Genomic DNA, 24,295 nt, shown 5'->3' on the forward strand with positions numbered 1-24,295 from the left:
GGTGCATACACACAGGAGTGCCACGGGTTACTGCGCAACTGCGCGTCGGTGACGGCCGCAATGGTCGCTGCACGAAATGCGCCCACAGTAATGTTAGGCCCGTTCAATAAAACCATACATGTCACGGGACAGACTCGTCGAAGCAGCTCGTTTTCGCGAAATTAACAAAAATGCCCCTATATTGCATGCCTGGCCACGGCACATCGGATCTTCGCCTCAGCTGTACACTGTAGCACACCGGCGATATGCAGTCATCGCGACGCGGCCAAGCTGAACGCCGACGACAGAGATGATGTATACCCTTTAAGAACAATGAAGCGGCAAAAAAAAAAAAAAAATGGAACTGAAAGAAATAAAAGGTATCGATTCCAGGCGGGAGCCAAGAGCGTTGAATTTCAGACTGGCGAGTTTAAGCATCCCGCGGTTTTAAGCGCACCCCTGCCTTGTGACGACCGAGTTGCTAAGTAAATTACTAAATCTAAACGCGGGTCTACAGTGTATAAGCAATCGTGTCTGCCTTCATGTCCGAAACGCCAAAGGCTTCACGACATTAGCATAAATAAAGTAGGTCACGTGCATAAATGCCGACAGCCCTCATCAATTCCATGCTCAATGCGTACACAAGAAAATTAGCTTTCTTTTTTTTCGGTAGTTTCCACGTTCCCATAACTCCTATGAGTAGGTGTACAGTTCGTATGGCTCTGGAAAAAAAAGAGAAAGCTCTTAAAGCACAGTGGAAGGTATATATATATATATATATATATATATATATATATATATATATATATATATATATATATATATATATATATATATATATATATATATATATATATATATATATATATATATATATATATATATATATATAGTGTGTCGCGGTTCCCGAGGGCGTCGGCCGCTATGACACGCAAAGTGACGGTCACAGGTAACGTAGCCCGCATACTTAGACAAAGGTGGTAACGTCGCTGCTGGCACACATCGTCCCGAAAAACACGTGGCTGCACAGGCTGCTTCCATGACCTCAAAAGGCAGTGCAAATCCTATCGTACGTGCTACAGACCCTTGCGAGCTGAGGTAGGACGGGCCCATTGTCTCGAGTGTCGAGTTTGACTTGACGCTTAGCCCTGTAAAGAGCGCACGCGGCCAATGGGGTCGAAATAGCGCTTCGAAAAAGCAGTTTCTCCATCTCACGCATAGCAACCTCTTTCAGTACAATTTCTTCCCGCGCTTAACAGAAAGTAAGCGTCGAAAATGAGGGACGTACCTGCAGTAACTGCCGGTCGGCGAATGAAAGATAACGGAGGAAAGACGTCATTATGCAAATGTCCACGCAGTTTCGCAACGTAATCTCACGGCAATCTCCGACGAACGCCGCACAGAACGCGTCACTCCAGGCTCCGAGGCTGTCCTCGCAATAACGGCGATACTTACGCTGGCTTCTCACGCTCTCCTTTTGACATGCAAACTACGCGCAATACCCCTGCTACTCACGTCAGAACGAAACACTGTCTTACGTTTTTTTTTTTTCCCCACAACGATCAGGGCGCATCGCAGATTCTCCGTCTTTTCTCTCCATCGCTATAGCGAAAATTTCACATAAATTTCTTATCGAAACGTAAATAATGCGCACCAGAACAATGGCGGCGAACGCTGAAGTTAGTAAATGTAACTACAGTTGAACACCTTTAAAACGAACGCCTCTACAGCAAAATTAGCTGTACAACGAAGGCTCGATTATGTACCGCGGTCGAATTTAGACATTTCATGTATCGTGAACGTCTCTATAACGAAGACAACTACAACGAATTTGCTTGTACAACAAAGGAATTTACGCGTCCCCGACGGCTGATTTGTTGTTTCACCACGAACGCCACGTGACGCGACTGCCCTCTGCAGACGTCACTGAGGCGCCCTTTGCGCTAAGGGCAGCGCTCTACACACACACTCGACGAGCGTGCCGATGTTAGCGAGTGTTACAGTCCCGCTGCACTGCTCCACGAATCGGTCAAAAATGTGTACGCTGTTTGTTGTAACTCATTAGCGGGTGCGACAGCTGAAGAATACGCCGGTTGATGACGACGAGATGATGCCATCTTAACTGCATGACGACCGACGATGTCTTAAAAGCTATCTAGAGCAGGAAGGACGCGAATACGAAAAAGGCAACAGTGATGAAGGTCCTGTAAACGAACTATTAATTTCAACGGCAATGGCGGCAATAGCTGCATTGGATGACCCGCAGTTTTTACTTCGCGCAGCTCCTGCGTTTCGCTGCTGAACATGCTGAGAACTGAAACGCCAGTGAATTTCGTCGGACACTGAGAATATCTCGAAGCTGGTGCCGTCCAGAAAATTCGTTCCAAGTGGACACGCCTTGCGATCTCACCGACTATAATTCGTAAACTTAAATATGTGCCATGATGTAACTATTTTAAAAGTTAACTAGCGTAATCGTGCTACTTAGTAAATTAGGCGTTTTCATTTATCGTAGAAGTAATGGCAGCCACATCGAGTAATTTAGATCAAGGGTTAGAATTGTGCTACCTGCCACAGGCAATTGTGAAAAATTTTGGACCTTCCAAAAAAAAAAAAAAAAGAAGAAAACACACACACATGCAAGCACGCATGCACGTACCCAGTAATACCTAAAACTCAATCTAGGGACTGAATTCACGCGCACTACTTCTCCACGAGCGACATATCAGAAGCCAAGCTGGCTCGCAGGCATGCGACAGGTCCCCGCTGTAACGGGATAATTGAGGCCGCAATCAGCTCCCGGCCGAGGTCGTAGCCAGTCTGTTTGCCTGAGTGACAACAGGACGGGTGACGAATCCACGCAAGGGCGAGATGTGCCTGGGAATCACACCTGGTCACTCAAGCTATAAGGCCGCTGACGTTGCGCTTATTCGAGTTAGTACAATTTTCCAGTGGGCTAGACAATAAGCGAGGTTAGCTATTATAATCACTCTTCAAACTCTTCAACAATAATAGTCGAAAAATATTCGAAGAAGCTTGGTCATGCAAAATTAGGAAGCTATTCGAATACCTTGTTCGATTCAGTTTCGAAAAGTACTTCGCATGCCTGCAATATTTTCACACTGTATGCGTCTCTTGTCGAGCGAGTTCACAGGATGCGCAGCCGAAACGTGAGGGGATGCCCATCGCTACACTGGCGCCGGATTTTACGTTACGCGAAAGTATCGACGGAAGGGGCCGCCAGAGACCTCCGGCCATGGCCGCACGATCAAATTTCATCGAGCGGCCGTGCGTGTTCCCAGTTTACACCCGCTCTCCGCTTCTTGGTTCCTTCTGCAAGCAACAAGCTCATCTCCTCGGCCAGTAACGTACTTGCTGTCATTTCACTCGACGAAAGTGCGGCACATTTAAGGTAGGATAAACATGGAATAAATTATATGGGTTGCTATTCTGCACAGTGTCAAACTGCGCCATATTGCCGAATCCATCATTTTGTTCGCTCTGATTGGCCCAGAGGGCGGCTGCGGCATCTCTGCTTGGATCAAGATGCGGCCACTAGAGAATTCGACAATATGGCGGAATTGGACAGTGTCCGGAATAGCATCTCCGGTGTGCGCTGCTTACATGGAGGAAGAAAACGGATTATCGGAAGGAGCATGACGTCAGGCAGCTAGCCTCGGCAAGTCAACCTCCTTTGACGTAGCCCCTAATTATCTCAGAGGAGCGTTGACTCTTGTAAAGTAGGTCCTCCGTGGTTGCCGGACCTTTCAAGTCATTGGTTGGTTCACGGAATAGCTCTTAGTGACGCCCTCGTCGGAATCGGCCCCCCGCGTCCCGCTCTCCCGTACTCTCCGCGCGCTCTGCGGCTAGACACTGCCGCAATTGCATATCACGTGGTGAGGGCCTATTTCCCACGAGCCTTTATATTTTCATGACAAGGTTTCAAGAGTGACACGTGACGCGCCCTCCTAGTCTGTTTCATTCCTCTATGGCTGCTTATACGAGATGTACGTGTACATGCGTTGCCGGCAACACTTTGGAAGCTCGCTTCGTCAAATGCACTCGTGGCGTCGGCACCATTTCGTCGCTTCGCTTTGGGGGCACAACGGCTAGACGACTAGGGGTGAACATGCATATTTCAGACCATGCTATAAAGTTTACTAAGTGAGCTTATAAATGCGCGAGATTCAAACGCCAAGTGTGGCCAGTAATTAAATTATCAAATACAGCGCGACATAGACGCGGACGAGGCCGGTTCAGTCTCCGCAAAGAGGCGATGAAGAAAGAAACGAGCCTGCATGCCGCGCGGTCCGAGGAGGCGGGCCCAGTGGAAACTTCCAAAAATTTCTGCCGCCGCGAGTCACGTACGCGGATTCCCGGTCACGTCGGTCCGTTCAATGGCACGCTCATTTGTGGCCGCCCTTTTTCCGCCATCCCGCGAGGGGATCCCTTGGCGGAGAGGAGATAACGCGCTTAGATACATTTTGGCCAGAGTCGAAACTCGCCACTCGCACGGGGCACCGGCCGTTTCGGCGCCCTTCCGCCCCTTTTCTCGAGAGCTGACTGGAAGGCCTCTCTTGAACGGCACTCGCAAAAGCTGATCGCGATGTGAACTTCTTCGGGAAACGAGATAAAAACGGGTCCGCGTCATTATTTCGCGTTCGCCTCAGTACTAGCCGGAAGCACTCTGGCACGCAATATGCGCCAGTACGGGAAAATATCGTTACCGACGCAGCTCCAGGAGCGACTTTTCCGGCTCACATACAGGGGCGCGGGCCTTGCTGCTCATTTGCTGGCCGTGCACACAACCCTTAAAATATTTTAATATCCACTTTATTAGGGCAGGCGGCATTGTAACATAGTTAAGTTTGTGTGTGCATGTTACATCCTACGCTTGCATAGTTTCTCCGCCAATTCAACGAACCGTAAACAGTGGACCATGTGTTCCTAAGAGTACGAGCAACACTTTCCATTTGGTAGAATTATGAATCACCTGTTAAATCACGTAAAGTTATGCGTAAACATTTGGTCTGTCATGTATAGGTGCTACAGAGGCACACACACCCATAACCCCCCTTCCACGCACGCACGCACGCACGCACGCACGCACGCACGCACGCACGCGCAGTTACTGACATGCCACAACTACCCGTCCTTTTGAAGTTAACTGCAAGGGGATGAACTGTTACTCCCAATGCGGTTACTCCTTCAAAGACTAACAGTTGCTCTCTTCCGACGCTCCTCAAGGGAGCAACTGTCATTCTTTCCAGTGCTCCTCAAAGAAGCAATTAACGGCATTAGCCATTTATATGATCCCTAAAAAATAATTGAGATGGAAAAAAAAAGGCTGCCACAGAGTAGGATTTGAACTCACGTCTTCACGTTCACGAGTCAGACATTTTTGATCAATATGGCACAATATTTTAAAACATGGTAGTCATTACAATGAATGAAACGATGTATGTACAGGAACTATTTACAACAATATGAGCACGAGGTGGTCATAATCGATCGCAGGTATACGGACAGTACATGTATATGTACATGCACACCCGTGAGCAATTGTATACGGACCAGGGATTGCGCGATAAAACTCATTTTATCCTCTGGCTGTGAATACAACTTGCAATTAAAGACGGCAGTCCCAACTTGGCATTACGAATTTTCTAGGGCACTCGTCAGTTTCCGTTTATGCGCGCTAATTACGAAGGAATTCAGTTTTTTCGGCGACCCTGTGGTCCCTATACTTTTGCTCACGGGTGTACACGTCGTGGCGTATATACATGCACCACGACAGCTCGGTTAACAAGACATAACACTGCGGGCATACGTTAAGCATCTCAACGCTGCAGGTGCGGCAATACAAAAGACACTCGGCACTTTGTGCACGCATGCTATGCGGGGAGAGTCTATGGCGCTGCGCGTACTTGCAACCATACATATGCGACTGCAAAGAAAAAAAAAAGAAAAAAAAAGAAAAAGAAAAAGAAAGCTGCCCGATTAGTCTTAGGATGATTTAAGCTGATACACTTTACGCGAAGTACTACGTGCAGCGCAAACGGGGCACGTAGGACGACCGAAGCATATAGCTTCTCTACTACTTAGCGTGCCCGGCCCGTTTGAGCTATATATATATATATATATATATATCGATTAAATTATGTATGTAATCTCTTTGAAACGGAATAACCTTAGGCCCCATTGACCAATAACTTCTGCCAGCTCATCAATGACTTCTGTCTTTAATGTGTATCGCTCACTGACAAGTGTGCACATGTATGAAGTGCACGGCTCGCCCATATTCCACCTTATAAATTTCACGAAATTTTCTCGCGAAGAGGCAAAGTGCTGTCCTGCATGTAGTTCAATAGGCAGTGCACGAACTTCAAATAACCTACGTTTTCTGGATTTGTGCAGGCAATACCGTCTCCGCCGCTTCACTCGACGACACGGGAGAAAATAGCGAAGTGCAAGGGGACTAACTGCTACCGCTCATCCTCCCGTTGCTCCTTTCCCGACCACGGCAAAACACTTACCCTCCGAAATATGCGCACGGCACACACACGCACACGTAGTTAGTCCCTTGAGGGACGAAAGCTCATTTTCTAGGACTAACTGTCCAGTCACTCCCCCTTTCCCCGGCATTTCTCTTAAATATTGACTATGCAGCCTAGAGATACATGCGCCACCTGTCGAGACAGCATAAGTGTTCGGCACGCTCTCTTCAAGGTCAGTGCTATTTCAGCCACCACTGTCGGCAAACACATTTTCTTAATATATAGTCCCGACTTGATGGAGACGTGTCCGTTTTCGTCTTGAGCATTTTACGACACAGAGCTACACACCCCGCGAACATCGGCATCAAGGAAACTGCGCTGACTTTAAGTTAACTTACAAGCCAACTTTACATTCTGATATTAGCAAGTATGAACGGATTCAACGTTCAAGTATGGTTTCTTCAAGACGATCAGAAAAACGCAGCTGATTTCAGCGATTCCTTCAGCTCTGAACTCATTTACAGCGACAGCAACTTCTCCCACATTGAAAACCACCAGCTTATTTTTGCTTGCCTGCTTTTTTCCTTTAAAAAAATTCTGTTCACCCACTACGGGGGAATCTGCAAAAAGTCAGCGGTTGCAGAGTTGTTGGTTGGAGTGTGAGTGGGTGCGGGCACAGAATAATGTATTACATGAAATAAGAATTAGAAAAACGAATTATTTATTACACCAAATATAAGGTAATTATGAATTATGCTATATTAGATTTTTTTTTAAATTCTGGTGAATCACGTAACAAAACCTGCGGTATGGTTATGAGGCACGCCGTAATGGGGGTCCCCGGATTAATTTCGACCACTTGTGGTTCTGTAACATGCACTCAATGCAGAGGCGTTATTGCATGCCCCCACTCCCTTCCTCATAGAAATGAGGTCGCCGCGGCCGGGATTCGAACTCGTGTGTGTGTGTATATATATATATATATATATATATATATATATATATATATATATATATATATATATATATATTATAAACGAGAAGAAAGGGGGTTAACCGAGGGTCCCGGCTAACACACCCAGGGTTCCACTAGGACACATAAATACCCAAGAAAGTGGATGGGAAAACAGCGCCGCGGTAGCTCAATTGGTAGAGCATCGCACGCGAAATGCGAAGGTTGTGGGTTCGGTTCCCACCTGCGGCAAGTTGTTTTTTCATCCACTTTAATTTCCATTAATTTATAGTTTCTTTATTCGATTTATTAATCACAAGTAATTTCCCCTAAGTGGTCCTTGGTGTCAGTGTTCGTTGGCTTCTTATGATATATTTGATAAATATAAGTGTTTAAATAAGTAAGTTTTGACTTGATCCTCTTCTTGATATATGTATAACTCCCTTGCTATATGGCATTGCAATGCATTTTTGTGGAGCTAGAAATACGTGGACAGACTTTAGCACTCTCAAACCCCACGTCTGGGTAAATGCTATTTATTTAGAGCAAATGTGCAGCTCTATGGCACTTCATTTTCGCAGCCGTTTGTCCAAATGCTTATCGATTTTATTCAGACAATCTTGGTGCATTATGTTTGTTTTCGCTTTTTTTGTTACCATAGTGATGTTACCCTGTGGTCGATGTAATAAAATAGTAGTGAGAGTGTGCTTTTGGAGTAGTTGGTACATCATGTTTAGAACAAAGACAGCGATGAAAACGGGACAAGAGAGAGAGAGAGAGAGAGAGAGAAACAACCACAACACTGACTTGCACTGCAAGTCAGCGTTGCTGTCTTTTCTTTTTTTGTTCCGTTTGTTGCACTGTCTGTTGTTTTAAGAACAGTCATCTTGTTTCCATCATTCAGTTGTACAACCTCCGACCACCTACCTGCTCGACGTGTCGGCAGCGTGGGATTTGAGATGACCATTAAATTCGAAGTTTCCTTACGCCATTTTTGAGAGTCGATGTTTGTGTAAAGCAACGTTTAAGCAGCACGTGGTGAGGAAGTTGCTGTGTTAAAGGCTTCTTGCTTTTCAGGCTCAATGAGTCGTTTCGAAGGCACCGGCTGGAGATGAATCAACTCTGAGGCCAAAACTTCAACTAATGTCACGAGCAAAATGACCCATTGCCGGATTTGAGCGAAGGTCTCCCTCTCGCTCTCACTTTCCCCGTTAAAATTACGGCGCCGCTATATTATGTAATAAGCTATGTGGCGTAAACGTTGTGACGTCGTTGTTGGTATAGGGGCGCCACCGACACTTCCTTCGTTGTTTTCCGCCAAAAGCCTGATAGTGGGCGACCCTCTACGTTGAGTATATGTGCCACATTTTGAGTATGTTTTGAGTTTATATGCCTTAACTATGTTTGATGCTGATTATCAGCATTGTCATGCACGCCTCTTCTGTACCGTCGACGCTGTCTTTACGAGCACGACGAGGAAGAATTGCACGCTAGCATACCACCTTGTCACCTTGTAAAGAACATTTTCTATGTTATGCACATTCTCTCATCCTCTTCCGCTACAGTACCGCTTGTTTTGGCCTCCGAAATACATTCACAGGGACCAACACTCTCAGTCTGTGTGGAATACAAAGCCCTGCAGTAATTGTGCGGCGCTGTAGTTTCAAGGCAGCTCAATGGCGCCTAACTAGAAAATGCAAATTGCTGCGGCGACGTGGCTTCGAATTGCAGTGGCGGCGGTTGGGGACAAAGTTTTACTTTTCTTTACCCTACGGTGATGGTGAAGTTGGGGATGACGGTGCGATAAAAGCACGTCGATGACTACAAGAAAAGTCGTCAGCGTAACGGAATGGACGGACGGACGGACGGACGGAGGACGGACAGACAAGGCAAACCCAGTTTCAAACCTTAAGTGCTGACGCAGTAAAAAGAAAATCACGCGGCATGATGTAGCCACCATCGGAATTGATCAACAGTGAGCGAACAAAGGAAGCTTCAGCCCGAAGGCTACGTTTCGACAAGCGCGAACTTTGTCAGGGACGAGCGTTCCTCTATCCGTGACCCCTTTGTCGTATTGTTCGGACGTCGTCCGAATTGTCATTCAATTCGTCTCACTATGAGCCCACTGAAGTCTCTCTCTCGATTATACGGACGTGCGGGTCAGCCATGTTTATTTCTTCGGTTAAAGCTTTTAAAGTCGATGCGAAGGAAAGGCGCTATCCGCTTCAGCGCGGAAGGACACGCACCGCGCGGCGCCGCGAACCGCGAGCGAACTTCGGCGGCAGGCAGCATATTGGGACGAGCACGCTTGTTCACGAGGTTTTTCATGAGAACACGCGACCGCAGACGATTTGCCCTAGTTGTCTGCTTGGCCACATATATACCAAAGGCAAGATTCGTGTAGCGGCTTTTCACTTTTGTCTTTACTGCGACAGTATGTTTAACTGTCCGAGAGTGGGTCTGCTGCGTCCGCCTCCACCCATTCCTTTAAGTTGCTGTCAGACCACCTTCCCATCCTCACTATATATCGCGCAGGGAAACGAAACTCTGCCGTCCCTGGTGATCGAAATCGTGTCCCTGTGGCAATATTAGATATATAGTGCCCGACGGCGCTAAACACCGAGTTATCGCGCTACTTGAAGTAAACGTGCGGGGTTTGGTTTGCGACGCAGATCCTCGAAGAGTGGCGACGTCTGCGCGCTTACTTCAAAGGCAACAGAAGGCAATAGGCTCGCACAGATGCTGTTCGATCCAGCAGTCGTTCGGAGCGTGGCTTTCAGTACTAAAATGTCACGTACTGGACTAATTTTTCTTCAGCTCTGAGGCTTTTCTTTCGATCGAAACCCGCATGGGTTTTCCTTTGTAGCAATTGCTACGAACGGGTAGATGTCTGATTTTGCCTTTATTAAGAACAAGTACAGAAACTACTCAAAAACGGATGACAGGTTTTAAAATAGCAAGGATCTGCATGATTGCTTTAACCACACGATAGTTCTCACAAGACGTGTGTTTTGATCTATGCTGCTTGGAGCAGCATACTGCTTTTTTTTTTTCATGCATGAATCAGGTATCCCAATATTTTGCAATAGTTACCTCCTTGTATTAGTCCTAACCGTGCATTGCTTCAGGAGTTATTAAAAATTACTTGTTACCCGGGACCATGTCTCAAAAGTGTTCGAGAAGACCTCCGAAGCAATGCACCATACTGTTTCTGCATGAAGCCCTTATAACAAAACCCACGTCACAGGTAATATATGGGCATTGCTGAAATAGAACTCTTGGAATTTATATACTTGGCAGGATGCACAGTGCCGTAACCCACAGTGAAAGAAACGTCCGCGCTTCGTTTGCAATAACGCCTAAACAGCACAATAGTTTTTGAAGTAACGAACTCTAGGAGTTAGTGTGTTACGCTGCTGGATAACCAGGAGCCAACGGAGAGGTGAAAACCTAACTATGTTGGGCACGGGCAAACACCGCCCCTTATCACAGAGGCTATACGAAGCGAGTGCCGAGCCACGAACTTTACGATTCGCCGATGCTCTCTCAGAGTGGCAAAGAGAAAACGACATCTTCGTTTGACCTCGGCAGGTGTAATATTTGGCAGAGCACTTCTCTATCATCGCGACACTGTTTCTGCTTATTCTTATGCTGGCGTACGCGCGAATTTTTTTGGACGGCGTCGTCTAGCGGCGTTCGTTTCACCATGGACTGAACCAGTGGGCGCCGTATACCGTCCAATCTCGGAGGCCACGGTTCCAGCGGGACACCGGGCATGGCACGAGGGCCGCCACACGACAGCGGGGCCGCGCAAATGGGTGAGCTAGAGAGGAAGACTGCGTGGCACGAAGAAAAAAAACAAAATGAAATCATACCGCCGCCTAGCAGTGCCTGCAGCCACGAGAGGGTTCGCAGTTGGAGCGTATAAAGCTGGGGGGCTAAGCGCGCGCTCCGCTTCCTGCTTCTTGCAGACGAAGCGAGCTGCTCGATGCCCCCGGGGTGCTTGCAAAACCTGCGCAGGGTCTTCGCGCCAGCCCTCCCCGCTGGGGCCACTTCTCTGCTTCGCCTCACCGATCGGTATCAGTGCCGTGGCACCGGCGAGTGGTGCGCGTGCAGGAACCGCCAAGGCGGAGCACGGCATCGCATTTGCCTCTGCTTGTGAGCGAGGCAAAAGGTTACTTCGCACTCCCGCTGCACGCTCGTGCGTACGATGTCACGCGAACTTTTCATGCACACCGCCTTTCCACTTCTACGTGGCCCGCTGGGCTATAAACAAGCGCGTAGCACCGACAAAGGGAGGTCATATAATTTTGCGGCGTCGCTGACAAATCCAGCTGGTTCAAAGCAAAATGAGCTACACATACCTATCGTTAAATAAATTTTTAAATATTCAGGTGGTTATTTTATTTATTTATTCATTTATTTATTTATTGGGGGGAATTTGTACAGTGCGTATAATTTAAACTGATTCGTATCTCTCCTGAGACGCCTGTGTTCATTTAGTTTTTTTTTTTCATACTGTATTATTTGTATGTGCTCTTACCTTCCACTCCTGTAAAGGCCCTCGGGCTGATAGCATTGTTAAATAAATACGAAACATATACTCAATAAAGATTTACTGTAGGGCTAGCTGGTCTTGCATAGTAACTGTTGAGGGGAAATCAGCGCTAAAGAAATCGCACACACTGGAAGAGGGGACGAACACACGTAGCAGGGATGGTGCGTAGAAAAAGAGAGACTGCCACGTGTGCACATCAAAGGCCGACGCTCAAGAATTCATATCCGGAAGCGTGCAACAATACAAACGGCTTAGTTATGCAACAGTCTCTGCTCACAGCGCAAGTCTTGAATTGCTTCTATACGTCGCTGCTGCCTAGAACGGCATCTCCCCGAGGCGACGAACAAGCGCTTGTGTTCGTCCCCTCTTTCTAAACATGCGCACGCGTCTTTTTAAGCGCAAATCCCCCTCAACAGACGAAACATCCGCACACAGATAAGAGCACGCGTCGATCCGCTCAAAGGAGGGAAAAGTAGAAAAGCGGTGGCCACGGTTGATTAGAACACAATAATGAGATAACAATAGCACTTGCGCACCGCACATCCGCAGACGATCAGCAAAAGCCACTGAGCGAAGACTCACATCAAATAACCATTAAAAAAAAAAAGGATGATCGATCTATCCATATGAAGTGAGTGGTGTAACACGAAACGAACTTCTACGACATAGTCCGAGCCTATGTCCGAATGCAGATGCACGTGCATAAGCAAAAGCTCTGCAGATTTCTCGTGCTCTCGACGGAAACATTCCCTATGATACCGAATTAAACAAGGGATCGCCGAGATGTTAGCGAAACTGTTCTATAGCCTTATCAGAGCGAAGGACCGACGACCCTCAATTTATCAATCGATTTTTTTTCTTGCGCTCTTTAATTTCCCCATTTAATCCGGTGCCGCCCAAACAGATGAATACGAGTAGAAGTCGTTTACGTCATATTCTTAACAAGGACGCTTCATTCTTCAGAAATGAGTCAACAAAGATGAATACGGCTGTGCATGCCTTTGACATGCACGCTTCGAATTCCTTTCGAACGGAACGACGTCAGACAGCGCTGAGATAGACCGACAGTACGCAGAAGGTAGAGATAAAAAGGAGCGCAGAGGAATGGTGGAGGTGGGTGGCAGAAAAGATCTGTCAGGCCATGAAGGAAATTTAGATCACAAACTTTCGCTTTATGACGACCACGCTTCACTTCTATTCCATCCGCCCACTTCCACCCCATCAAAACGGCAGACTCTAAATAGCTGCACAACCGCGTTGGGATCGCGTAAATCCGGCTCCAGTGAAGCGAGGTCCTCGCTGGCTTGAAAGGAAATCACCGCGGCGGCCCATTTCATCCGATCTCGTCCCTCGTTTGACGACGACTTCCTGCTCCGCATGTCCTCGCGCCAAATGACTGCGCAGCGTCGCGAGGCTGCATGTCCATACGGTTAAACGGCGTCTCGATCGACTCGGATGACAGGCAGGCGCCGAAGGCATGAATGTACTGATCAAAACGTAGCCCAGCAGTCGTGGCAACCTTTCTGAAATTACCGCCACCTGACGCGCGCCTCACCATTAGCGACTACTCTGCAGCACTACAGTAACCTCGCGCTTTCTTCTCGGTCACCTTCGACTGCCCGTTACGAGACAGCCCCAGCAAACAACGACGCATGCGGAAGTTCGCTTCAAAGAGCGCAGCGCAACTTTCTCGTGGAGCAGCACGCGAGAGACGATACGGACGGCGTTCCCGAGTAAATAATGAGAACAACAGCACGGTCGACGAAAGGTGGCACGGTGCCTCCGACGAGGCTCGCAAACATGACACACACAGTGGACACGGCGGGATCAAAAGCTGCCACAGCCCGTCGATGAGCGCGGCTCGCGTTGGCCAAAAATGAGGCGCGGACAACGCTTGGCCGGCAAAGAGCAGCGACGAGGCGACCCAGGACGAGGAGACGCGCGAAGGCGACAGCCCGAGGTTAATACGCGCGCAGATGACTCCGCCACACATTCGGCACGGCACCAGAGCGCGCACGTCAAGTCGCGCGCGTCAATGCGGCGAGCCGGAAGACGTCCGCCCGCGACCTGCCCAAAAGAAGTGATTAACTCGCGCCGCTTTTCTCTCGCCGCGGGCTAGGGATTGTGCTACCTGCCGAGGATTGCGCAACGCCCCGCACAGCTGACAACCGATCAGGCAGAGAACCACTGCACTGACGAGAAAACGTCGAATGGACGCCGCGGCAGAAAAACCTGAAAACGGGGTCATGCAGTAGTGCTCACAGACAAGGCTGCGAATCCGCTTGCAGGCTCGGAGCCCCCCGGAGAGAGCGCTTCCGGCAAGACTGCGCGCGACCGCGCATCAGCCGCCGCTGACATGATTCACGGCCCCGCGGCTGCCGACGCCCAGGGGGACGGAGCGCTGGAAACTTGGCCGAGGGCCGTTTAGCTCGATTCGCACCTCAGCCGTGACGACAGCGTATCTTCGCACCGACTGCGCGCGCGTAGGAGGAGAACGCTACGCGCTACAGGCACGTCAGCCTTTCAAAGGCTTCAGAGGAAGGAGCGTTTTTTTTTTTAATTCTCGTTTTGCTCCTCTAATCCGATGTGCTGCCAGGACGAGGTCTCGATATTACAAGATGGCGTAAAACTCCTCCGATTAGGAATTGATAAGTCCACAGTAGGAGAAAACTCTTATTTTGGTCAAGCAGATCGGAATGAAAAGGTGTACCACACAGCGGTGGTCGCACACGCGAACGTGGAGCACAGCTCTCAAGTCGAAGCGGCAAAACGAGATGTGTGACGGCTCCCGCGGTTTCTCACCGAGATTTCTTTCTTGTATACTAGGAATAATGAAGGCGCATTACACGCGCCACCAAGCACGACCTATAATCATCGAATGCCCTTCACTTTTTTTTAGATCTTTCTTGGATATTTTTTCCTTATATGCACCTAGGCTGCAAGAGACACCGTAGTGGAAGACGATGATGCAAGTTTTTATTGAGATCTTTTGAAAAGAGGGTTGACGCAGTCGGCACCCAGTCCGGGACTCCATTGGCGAATGCTGATGCCCTACGTGCTCTCTCGATGAGCCCTTGTTGGCTCTCGAGGTCTGAGCTGGACAGAGTTGCCACCCACCACTCATTTGTTGGTTGATTTATGATGTCTATAGGGTCTGTTTCTATTGACAGGCCCATAACGTGTGGTAAAGGTCTGCCTTCACCCCACAAAACCTACATTTCTTGTTGAAACAACCGGAGTCTATCGCATGCCTGGGCTAATTTTGACCTCGTGCGGTTCGCGGCCTTCATCGAATGCGGCTGCAGCGACCGAAATTCAAAGCCTCTTTGCTCAGAGGAGGAACGACAATGCCGTTGCGTCAACGCGGCGGGCTTAAACTTTACTGAGTGGTTTGTATTGCAAGGTTTACATGAACCAGACGTGCAACGCGTCGTCACAAGTAGAATACATTTGCGAATGTGGTAGGTCTAATTTCAACTGCAAGCTCTAAATAGACAGACCGAAATAAAGTGAGGGAGAGACATCGCAGTGTATTGTCACATCTCCTTTTCTTCTTCGTATTGGAGCCTGGACAGTGCATGTGGAATAAACGGGTCTGCTAGCGCTGCCTGTCCTGGACGTCTTCTGTCTTTCAATATATGTATATATAGTGTCACGGTGCCACGAGAGGGACAACGACGACGATCTGCAACAAGACGAAAGAGACGACGTAGAGGGCTAACCTTACGCTCGGCCATACTGGTCGTACCGGCCATATTTTCTGCAGAGTAAACACGGTCCCATTTAACCTTATATCTCTGCCCGTTTCATTTTTGGTGGAGGTGCGGGGTATTGCACGAGACGGAACTCCGCAGCGGGCTTGTCTTCGGACGTCCTACCATGCTGACAGACGACCAGGCCACTGGGTTAAGCACGGCGTCAGCACCCGGCGCACCCGGGCCGTCAGCATACGCGACACCGCAACCGTCAGTCGTCTTGAACCATCCGCGCGACCCGGCACCTTCTCTGGTAACGACACCGACAAAGTCGACATCGAAGAATGGTTTGGCATATACGAACGCGTCGCTGCACACAACCGATGGGACCCGACAGTGATGCTCGCAAATCTTCTCTTCTACCTCCAGGGACCAGCACGCACCTGGTATGACACACAGGAAGAAGAGTTGACCAGCTGGGACGTATGCAAGCAAAAACTTCGCGACCTCTTCGGCAAGCTCGCTGGTCGCAAGTGCGCCGCTGCGAAAGACCTATCCTGTCGGGCTCAGACAGCTCCCGAGTCGTACGTTGCGTACACATTTGATGTCCTAGCTCTTTGCCGCCGCGTCGATACCAGTATGCCCGAGGCTGACAAAGCGAGGTACATTCTGAAAGGCATTGCCGATAATGCGTTTAACTTGCTCGTTTTTAAAGACTGCTCGATGGTAGACGAAATTATCCGTGAGTGCAGATGTTTTGAAGACGCATTGCCGGACAGTTCGTGCGGATTCCCAACACCGCCGCTACGACGTCGCGCGAAGACGCTCATTCGGCTTTTCAATCGTCCACTACGATTACGATATAATCGTCCACTACGTTATAATTACGAGATAAATAATAAGGCGTCCATTGTGCCCTGCTAGCTATGCATCGCAAATTTTGACTCCACAAAGCCGGGCCGTGCCGGATAAGCAGTTACAGATTGTGAGCGCATACCCGCGAGATGGACTGCAACTTCTCAACAAGTACTCACTGAGCTTTCGGGCATCGCGCAAGTCAACTGCTGGCCTCAAAGTAATCGCTAAATCGCTAACTCGCACGCGGGCCAAATTGGAAACGGTCCAGACTTCTTAAATGCTGCGCGGTAACAAATAAGGGGGAGAGGACAGCAGCGCAGACCAACAAAAGCGAAGTAGACGCCAACGTAATGGCGGCTGCAAGACTGACTAACCGCCTCCCCTTCCTTCTTCCTCTAGGAAAGATGCACTTCTCCAGCTTCGATTCTAATATTTGAGTTTAAGCTTAGCGCAAGACGGATCGACAGCTGTTACGAAAACGATGGGATTAACACGCTTTCTCGCATAACCTCACTCAATTGTGCGCAGGCGTTCTTTTGATTTACCGGCCATGGACATGACACGAACGACCTGAACCAAAACTAACGCGGCGCGATCAGGCTGCACTTACCGTCAGAGAATTCAGTCCATCAATTTGGCTCCTCTTCAAAGCGAGCAGTCTGCTCCGCATTCGAAACGAGATGCAGAATTTTGAAAAGCCGGCCGGCATTATCAATGGCCCTACTGTATGTATGCAACTGATGCGAGGCACCAGTGCACGGCATCGGGGTTATGACGCGAGCACTCACGCGTTAAGCAAGATGGATCGGAGAGAAAAAGTTCCACGCTGAAAAAATGCGGCATCGAAGTTTAAGCTTAATACAAAGTTTAAAACGTGATCGCTGCATACGGCAACTCCGGTACACGCTGTACGACACAAGATTTTGCGATGCCGACGACGGGAAGTGAATGAAATTAACGTAATATCCATCTCGTGCGAGTACGCAAGCGTCTGAGCCGGCATTTTTTTTTTTTAATGCGAAAGCTGTACAATCGCAAGACTAGAAAAAATATTCTTGTATGACCCTCAAGAACACAACGCTCAAAGCGAAAATGGTTCAGCTGCGAAGGAAACGAGTCAGATTAAAGCAACCCGAAGCATACGCGCCTGATGAGACCAACCCCGCACTACGCCGCCGTTGCTGCACCAACAGTGTGCAAAGACAGCCACACTCGCACTCACACTTTCGCTTTTTTTTTTTTCATTAACGAAGAAGACAAAAAACATTAACACGAAATTATCTAAACTGATTTCGACATTAGATGGTGTTCTCGTTCTGAATAAGCCATAGCTTGCTAGTTTACCGCTGTCACCAGCGCAGTAAATTTATTAACTATTTCGAGAGCAAACGGATAACGAGCAATCGATATAGCCCGGTTGGAGGCATAATCGCGTTGTTGCCCATCCTCGGTTGGAAAACCTGTCATTACATGCTTTGCAGCAGGTGCAAGTGCTCACAAGGCCTCTGTTACTTGTGTCAGTTTTTACAGCCTGAAATATTTCCGGGGACAAAAAAAATGCATTGGCAGAAAAAGAGTTGAAAGAGTTTCCGGATCGCTGTGGCAGTGTGGAGCGCAGTGAATGGCGGGCAGGAACAATCAACGAGACCAGCATAGGCGCACGAGGGAGGGCGTATGCCGTCCGCATGCATAACAACGCTAACAAGGCGACGAGAGCGAAGAACAACCGTGGGCTGAATGCCGCCACGCGATGAGCGCCACAGTCGCCGCCGTTTGTCGGGAAAACGAGGCCGGGGAGGCAAATAAGAGCCCGGCTCACTCTTGTCTCGAAACAATGCGCCGGGCCGCGCGGGAGACAATGAGCGACGAAGGCAGGCGCGGAGGCGACGCTCCACATGCGTGTCCCAAACAGGGGGACCGAAAGAAGCGTGCCAGCAGCGCGCGCGGGTCAGCGGAACGGCGCGTCCCACGTATTACGGCACGTGTTAATAACGCTCGCGTAGTAGGCCGATTCACACCGCACATACGACGCTCTCTAAGCGTGCGCGCCGAAACCTCATTAAAATGCTGACGTAGGCTCGCTGCCTTTCGCTTACGTACACCGAACTGCGTGCGGCCTTGTAGCGAGCCCGGGGATGTATAAGCCTGCGCTAGATAGACAAGCGTCCACCGCTCGGCTGTTCCCTCCCCCAACTGCATGGCCAGCAGCAGCGTTGGGTGGACGCTGATCACAATGTAACCGCCGGGTCGACTAAAAAAATCGGACATGGAGAGAAGCGGACGCCGCCCAGGCGGTGCAGCGGCGTGGACCCACGCCGTGTGGGAAGCGCGCCTTCTTTCTGAACTGGAGTGGCGGCCTAAATCGGGCGCGACGTGCAGCGGTGCGCCGGCCGACAAAGGCGGAAATCAGGGATGCGCGCCCCTGGGCGAGCGTCTTCGTGGGCGGGGAAGCGGAAGAAGGGGCTCCGCGGCGACGCCCCGATGCAGGTCACACGAGGCGCTCTCTCGCGAAGCGCGCGCCCATACACGACAGTGGCAGCGGGCGCACAAAAGCACGCATGTCGCCGAGCGGCAGGATGAAACGCGTGGCGCTGTACTACAACGCCGAGCCACTCACTCTCGCTGACAACGCTAGGGAAACAGGCGGCTCGCTGCTTCCGCAGAAGAATATGTGGGAGGATCGAATCACCGGAAGGAGCCGAGCTGGCAGGAGACCGGCGATATCAGTGATTCACTCCCCGCCGATCGCCGAGCGCGCGGCGTTTTCTCTCCACATTACGGGTAGATTCCTCAGCACGTTTGTTTCCGGCTGTCGCAAACCGGGTATGACAGACCACATTTGAGATCGCGAGACTCGCTTCAGCTCCACAAAAGGGTGTACATTCTGTGTGGACATGGGTGCGCGTACGAGCAAGCTTTCGAAGCCTCCGTTCGTTACGCGTACCCAGCTTGGCGCAATACATCCAACTCGCACGGTTCGAGGGGACAAGACGACGCCTGCTGCATCGGGTGCGTTCAACCTACGTCAAGAAGCTACTTTCGCTTTTTTGTTTTTGTTCCATTTGATGACCCAGTTCTCAGGTTTCCGTATGCAGAGCCGAGCATCAAGCGGGCGTTGAGGTGTCCCCAACGAATATACATATGCACGTAGCATGCAGACAATGATCACTTCTTGGCGAATGGGGCCAAGCTGTTGTGAAATGCATAAGCGCTAAGACAGACCTGTTCGATGCGGTTCTTCCCTCTACTCAATTTACTTCTTCGTTTTTTTTTTCTTCTTTCTTCTTTTGACCACCGGTCACGGAGACGGCAGAGGTTGAATCTCAGTTGAATATCTCTGATATTCAGCATTGCGGCAGAATAACAGAAGCGCAGTTTTGCCTGCCGCCGCAATGATTTTTCCCTTCTGCCCTGTAAACCTCGCCTCAGTTTCTTCGTCATTCTTACCCGCCGGAAGAAGCCTCCACCGTTCGTATAAACAAGCACACATCACCTGCAATGAATAACTGTGTCGGAAAGTGCAAGACTACAAAAGAGGCAAATCAGCTGCAGCAGCAGCGGCTGTGGAGGCCCGCGTGTATAGGGGGTACAGAAGCCAGAATATTCTCCCCAGGAGGAGGGAGGGGGGGGGGGGACGTCATATTTCGTATTCCCGTAGATCATCTAGCTCCCTCCAGGCGCACAACGTATAGGCATGCATGCATGCATGCATGCATGAGAGCAAGGGCGACGAGGTCGGGTACCCCCTTCCCCCCCGAAGGTGATTGACGGCCTGCCAGCCACCGGTTGCCCCCACAAGCCAAGACAGCGAGACAACGAAGCCGTGCGATCATGTGCAGCGCGCAAGAGCGGCGGCAAAAGCCTCTTTCAGCGCAAGGCGGCGACGTTAGCCGCTGCTGTCGCCCCGAGGCGGCGCCTGCGACAGAGTCGGTCGAGCGGTGTCTTCTATATTGGGCATATGCCTCGTTCCCAAATGCGGGCAGGCGCTGCCTGTGTAAACAGGCCGCTAATCGGCAGGCCCTGGGCGCTTCCTCGTGCAGAGCGCGACGTCAGGCTGTGCACGCCAAACAGGCGCCACAGACCGACTCGCGCGTCGCTGCCTGCTCGTTGAGGAAGCGTCCGAAGTGGACCGAGACGCTGAAGTCGTTGCTTCGGTATTAGGCTCGATCGGTTCGAGAGCAATTTAGGAAACGGTTTAGAGCCCGTGTTGCACGCAACGCTGCATCGTGAAAAAAAAAAAAAACACACACACACACACACAATGGAGCCCCGTCTTCGCAAACAATTAGTCCATTTTTAACACGCATACAAAATCCAACGCATGAACGCGCTTCGGCCAACTATATATTGCTGGATCGCCAAGCCCATACAGCGAATGCGTCAGTAGCAAAACGCCTTGTCCTATTGTGCGCAACACGAAATAAAAGACATTACAGTCCGCGTACTAATAACATACGAAGGAACATACTGCGCAAATTAAAGAAAGAAAAATAATAATAAAAAATAAAGTTCTGTCATGCAGCACACCGACGTCACGCGACATGATCAAACGTAGCACAGTCAGTCAGGCCACTACTGGAAGAACAACTTTGTCCGCCTGCTTCCTCTACAAAATTCCCCATTTCTACCCATTTTCTACCCATTTACAACGACGCTGCTCGGTCAGCAAGCGCGGCTTAACCGTGGAAACTGAGCAATACCTTTCCATGTTACCCCTACTCACACCACCCTCGCCTTGTTCAGTAAACAGCTATATTTTGTAACTCAAGAAAACATACAGTTCTGTGGTGAGAACTTAGCTTTCGCAGCCCGAAGCTTTAACTTAAGAAACAAAAATAAAACGCTGCAGTATGTCTCGTAACAAAAGAGGGTTGGGCAAATCTTGACCGGCATTTTACTACATAGGTTTGGAGCAAGGGCGATGGTATAAAGCCCAACAGTTCCAGATCTGCGGACAACTGCGCGAGAACTGCTATAGGCGTGCGACCACACCATCGTAGCTTCCCGATAGTAAAAGAGAAGTACGAGATGCGTTAAACGTGCTCAAACTTACGATCAGCGCGCGTCAATCCACACAAGCCCACGGGCTGCGAAAGCCAAGCTCGACATAGTCATGAAGAATATCAAAATATTTGAAGGTTTTCACATTTCGAATGACCATTTCAATTGCAAGTAACAAATTCGATACTAACCGGTTCTAAACAAGTGCATTCGAAAACTAGAAAAGCGACCAGATGCTTCATTTTCCAAGCTATAACACTACTTACCGGTCCTTACATAGTGGTTAAAATGAACATCGTATGACGACTGACTGCTGTTGCAATCAAGTACACGCAAAAAAAAAAAAATGATATAACGCATAATAAAACGAGCTCGCCTACCTGCTCAAAGGATATATATGAAACAATATGGCGGCCTTTTCAATCCCTTTTAAAGGTCGAAATTAGAACATTATAAAGCTGAAAGAGAGAGAAGAGAAACGTACGCAGTACACAATGCACCGCTAGTCCCTTGTCACGATATAGGCCTGGCCTTCTAATACGCTGCCCGTGAACCAGTGTTTGAAGGACAACAACCTCAAATAGTGTACACACAGGTGTGCGCAGGCGCTTTCTCAAAGAATCCGTTACTCGGAGAAACAGGCGAACGATTAGGGCGGGCGGGCGCGCGTTAGCGGAAAAGCTGCTGCGCTTCTGCATTATGCAGCTGCGCACGGGTGGATAGCACAGCGACTTTTATAGGAAGGAAACGGAACGAGAAAAGCGCAGCGCCGTAACTGTCTCTCGCTATAAGGTCACCTCAACAGTACTACTGCACAGGGGACGGGTGAGAAGAGCTCGGGTGCATATACAGCACGGACTCTGTACATGATGCGCGCATTCGTTGTGGCGGAGGTACACGCCGACAATTCCGAGGCTCTGAAGGAAGAGCACACAGACTTCGCGGCGCTGTTTTTGTTCGCTATGTACGTATGCACCCGCCACTCTGCCGCCTTTCGTCGTCATGGAGAGCGCATCTGTGTAGCTATCAACGCTCCTGATCTGGTTCCACACACGGGGCAGCGGCACAACGACCACACACCACAGCTAAGGTCCCGCCTGCACAACTGGTGCCGTCCAGCGTCCGCGCCCAGCGTGCCAAAGAATAGCAGGCACGTGACACGTGATCTGCGCTTCTGCGAGAGTACACACACGCATCAGTAACATCCTCGTGAGGGCTAGTTGGTTCATCTTTAGAAATATATGCTCAAACGCGGCGACTGAAACAAGGCCACATAGTTCCGTGGTATTTGTTTCCCTGCGTGTCCTTGTTGCAGTAGCACTATTGAGCACAGTGCTAAAGTATACATCCAGACGTACGATACAAGGTTGTCCACTTCTTGGTCGAGAACACGTGTTTAGTATTAAGGTGAACATAGAAACCTGAATTCGAAATTGGGCTTGAATATTAATAATTTATTCGTAAATATCAGCGTCAGGCGCAATGTTTGCCACTTTCAATCCCCACAAATTAGGTTAAATGTAAGGAGTTGCGCACATATAGGCATAACGAAAGAGTGGGGCTCGGCTACCGCAGGGAAAGGTTAACGTGGAGTCATTCATAGTCATGTTTCAGCTTAAGATAAACGCGATGATGATGAGTAATGAAGGCTAATGACCTATTTGCCCTGAGAGTGGGCGGCCCTGTATATATTTACGATAACGGTATACATACCGTACGCGTCGGCTTCAGCGGTGGCACACACGATACATTCTGCGATAATGAGAATAGCATTAGAGATGTTGGTAACAGGATGAGCGGTCAGTAGCATGTCAGAAGTTTAATGCGTTATGAGCACTGCACTGAGAGTCAAAGATACTGACCAGAATCATTTGAGTACGCGCTCCACCACGTCTGGTCTCCTAGGAATGGACAAGATAGATAGCAAGGCGTTGAAGCACATGGCGCCTTTAGAGTTTGCGTCGCGTTATAGATTGTTAGCGAAACGGTAGCTGAGGCAAGGAAAATTGACCGGCAACCGAAAAATCACACGTTAAGCGAACTGCTACAGCAAAGCAAAGCTGCGAGCAGCAACAAAGCCACGGGACGAGAGATCACTTATGCAGAAGAACGAGCTTCGCACGATACAGACGCCCGCTTCCAATAAGAAAGAAGCTGTCATATACAATGAAGACAATCCTCAGTGGTCACCTTGAGGTATCACGCTCAAAACGAGATTATTACTAGGGGTGATCCAATCGCTAAAATTTCGAATCAAATAGTACAGGCACATTTAAAAGAAAGAGAAAAAAAAAACGCGCTTCGGATATGGAATGGCAATTATAAATATATTTTTTTTCTGTTTCTAAAAAAGGTAGAAAAAGAAACGTGGATAAGAAATCCGGCAACAATTAAAAACGAACGCTTCATTTTCTTCCGATGCGTGCTATACTGCTGGTGGTGCATTGGAATGGACAGTTTGTAAATGTGCAAAATGATAAAGTCCCCACAGTTTGGCTCACAACAGGGCATATAAAGAGACCATCTCAGGCAGGCTCCCATGGCAGGGACGTATTAACCGAATACAAAATTCCGAAATCGAAATCATACGTGAAATTTCGAATATTCATTCGCCACACCCCTAGTGTATCTGCTCATCGCGCAGGCCGCAGCCGTATGACCGAAAACAACACAACAGATTCATAACACGGCGTTTCTGCTATACCCTCGGAACTGTTGGCGAAATAAACTTTAAAGGTTCACCGTTTTGTCATAT

General features: G+C 49.1%; 1 protein-coding gene across 4 annotated transcripts in view; it reads right to left on the bottom strand.

Moving 5' to 3' along the window:
• twin (CCR4-NOT transcription complex subunit 6-like twin) overlaps nt 1-24,295 on the bottom strand; it is a 313,182-nt gene that overhangs the window by 73,302 nt on the left and 215,585 nt on the right. For all 4 annotated transcript variants that reach the window (XM_075697646.1, XM_075697642.1, XM_075697635.1 and 1 more), the window contains 2 exons: nt 23,403-23,441; nt 23,254-23,292 (listed from right to left, as the gene is read on the bottom strand). In XM_075697646.1, the coding sequence (XP_075553761.1) occupies nt 23,254-23,292; nt 23,403-23,441 (78 nt within the window). The remainder of the gene's footprint in view (nt 1-23,253; nt 23,293-23,402; nt 23,442-24,295) is intronic.

This window comes from Dermacentor variabilis, chromosome 1 (genome assembly GCF_050947875.1).
Source record: "Dermacentor variabilis isolate Ectoservices chromosome 1, ASM5094787v1, whole genome shotgun sequence".
NCBI classification, from domain to species: Eukaryota; Metazoa; Arthropoda; class Arachnida; order Ixodida; family Ixodidae; genus Dermacentor; species Dermacentor variabilis.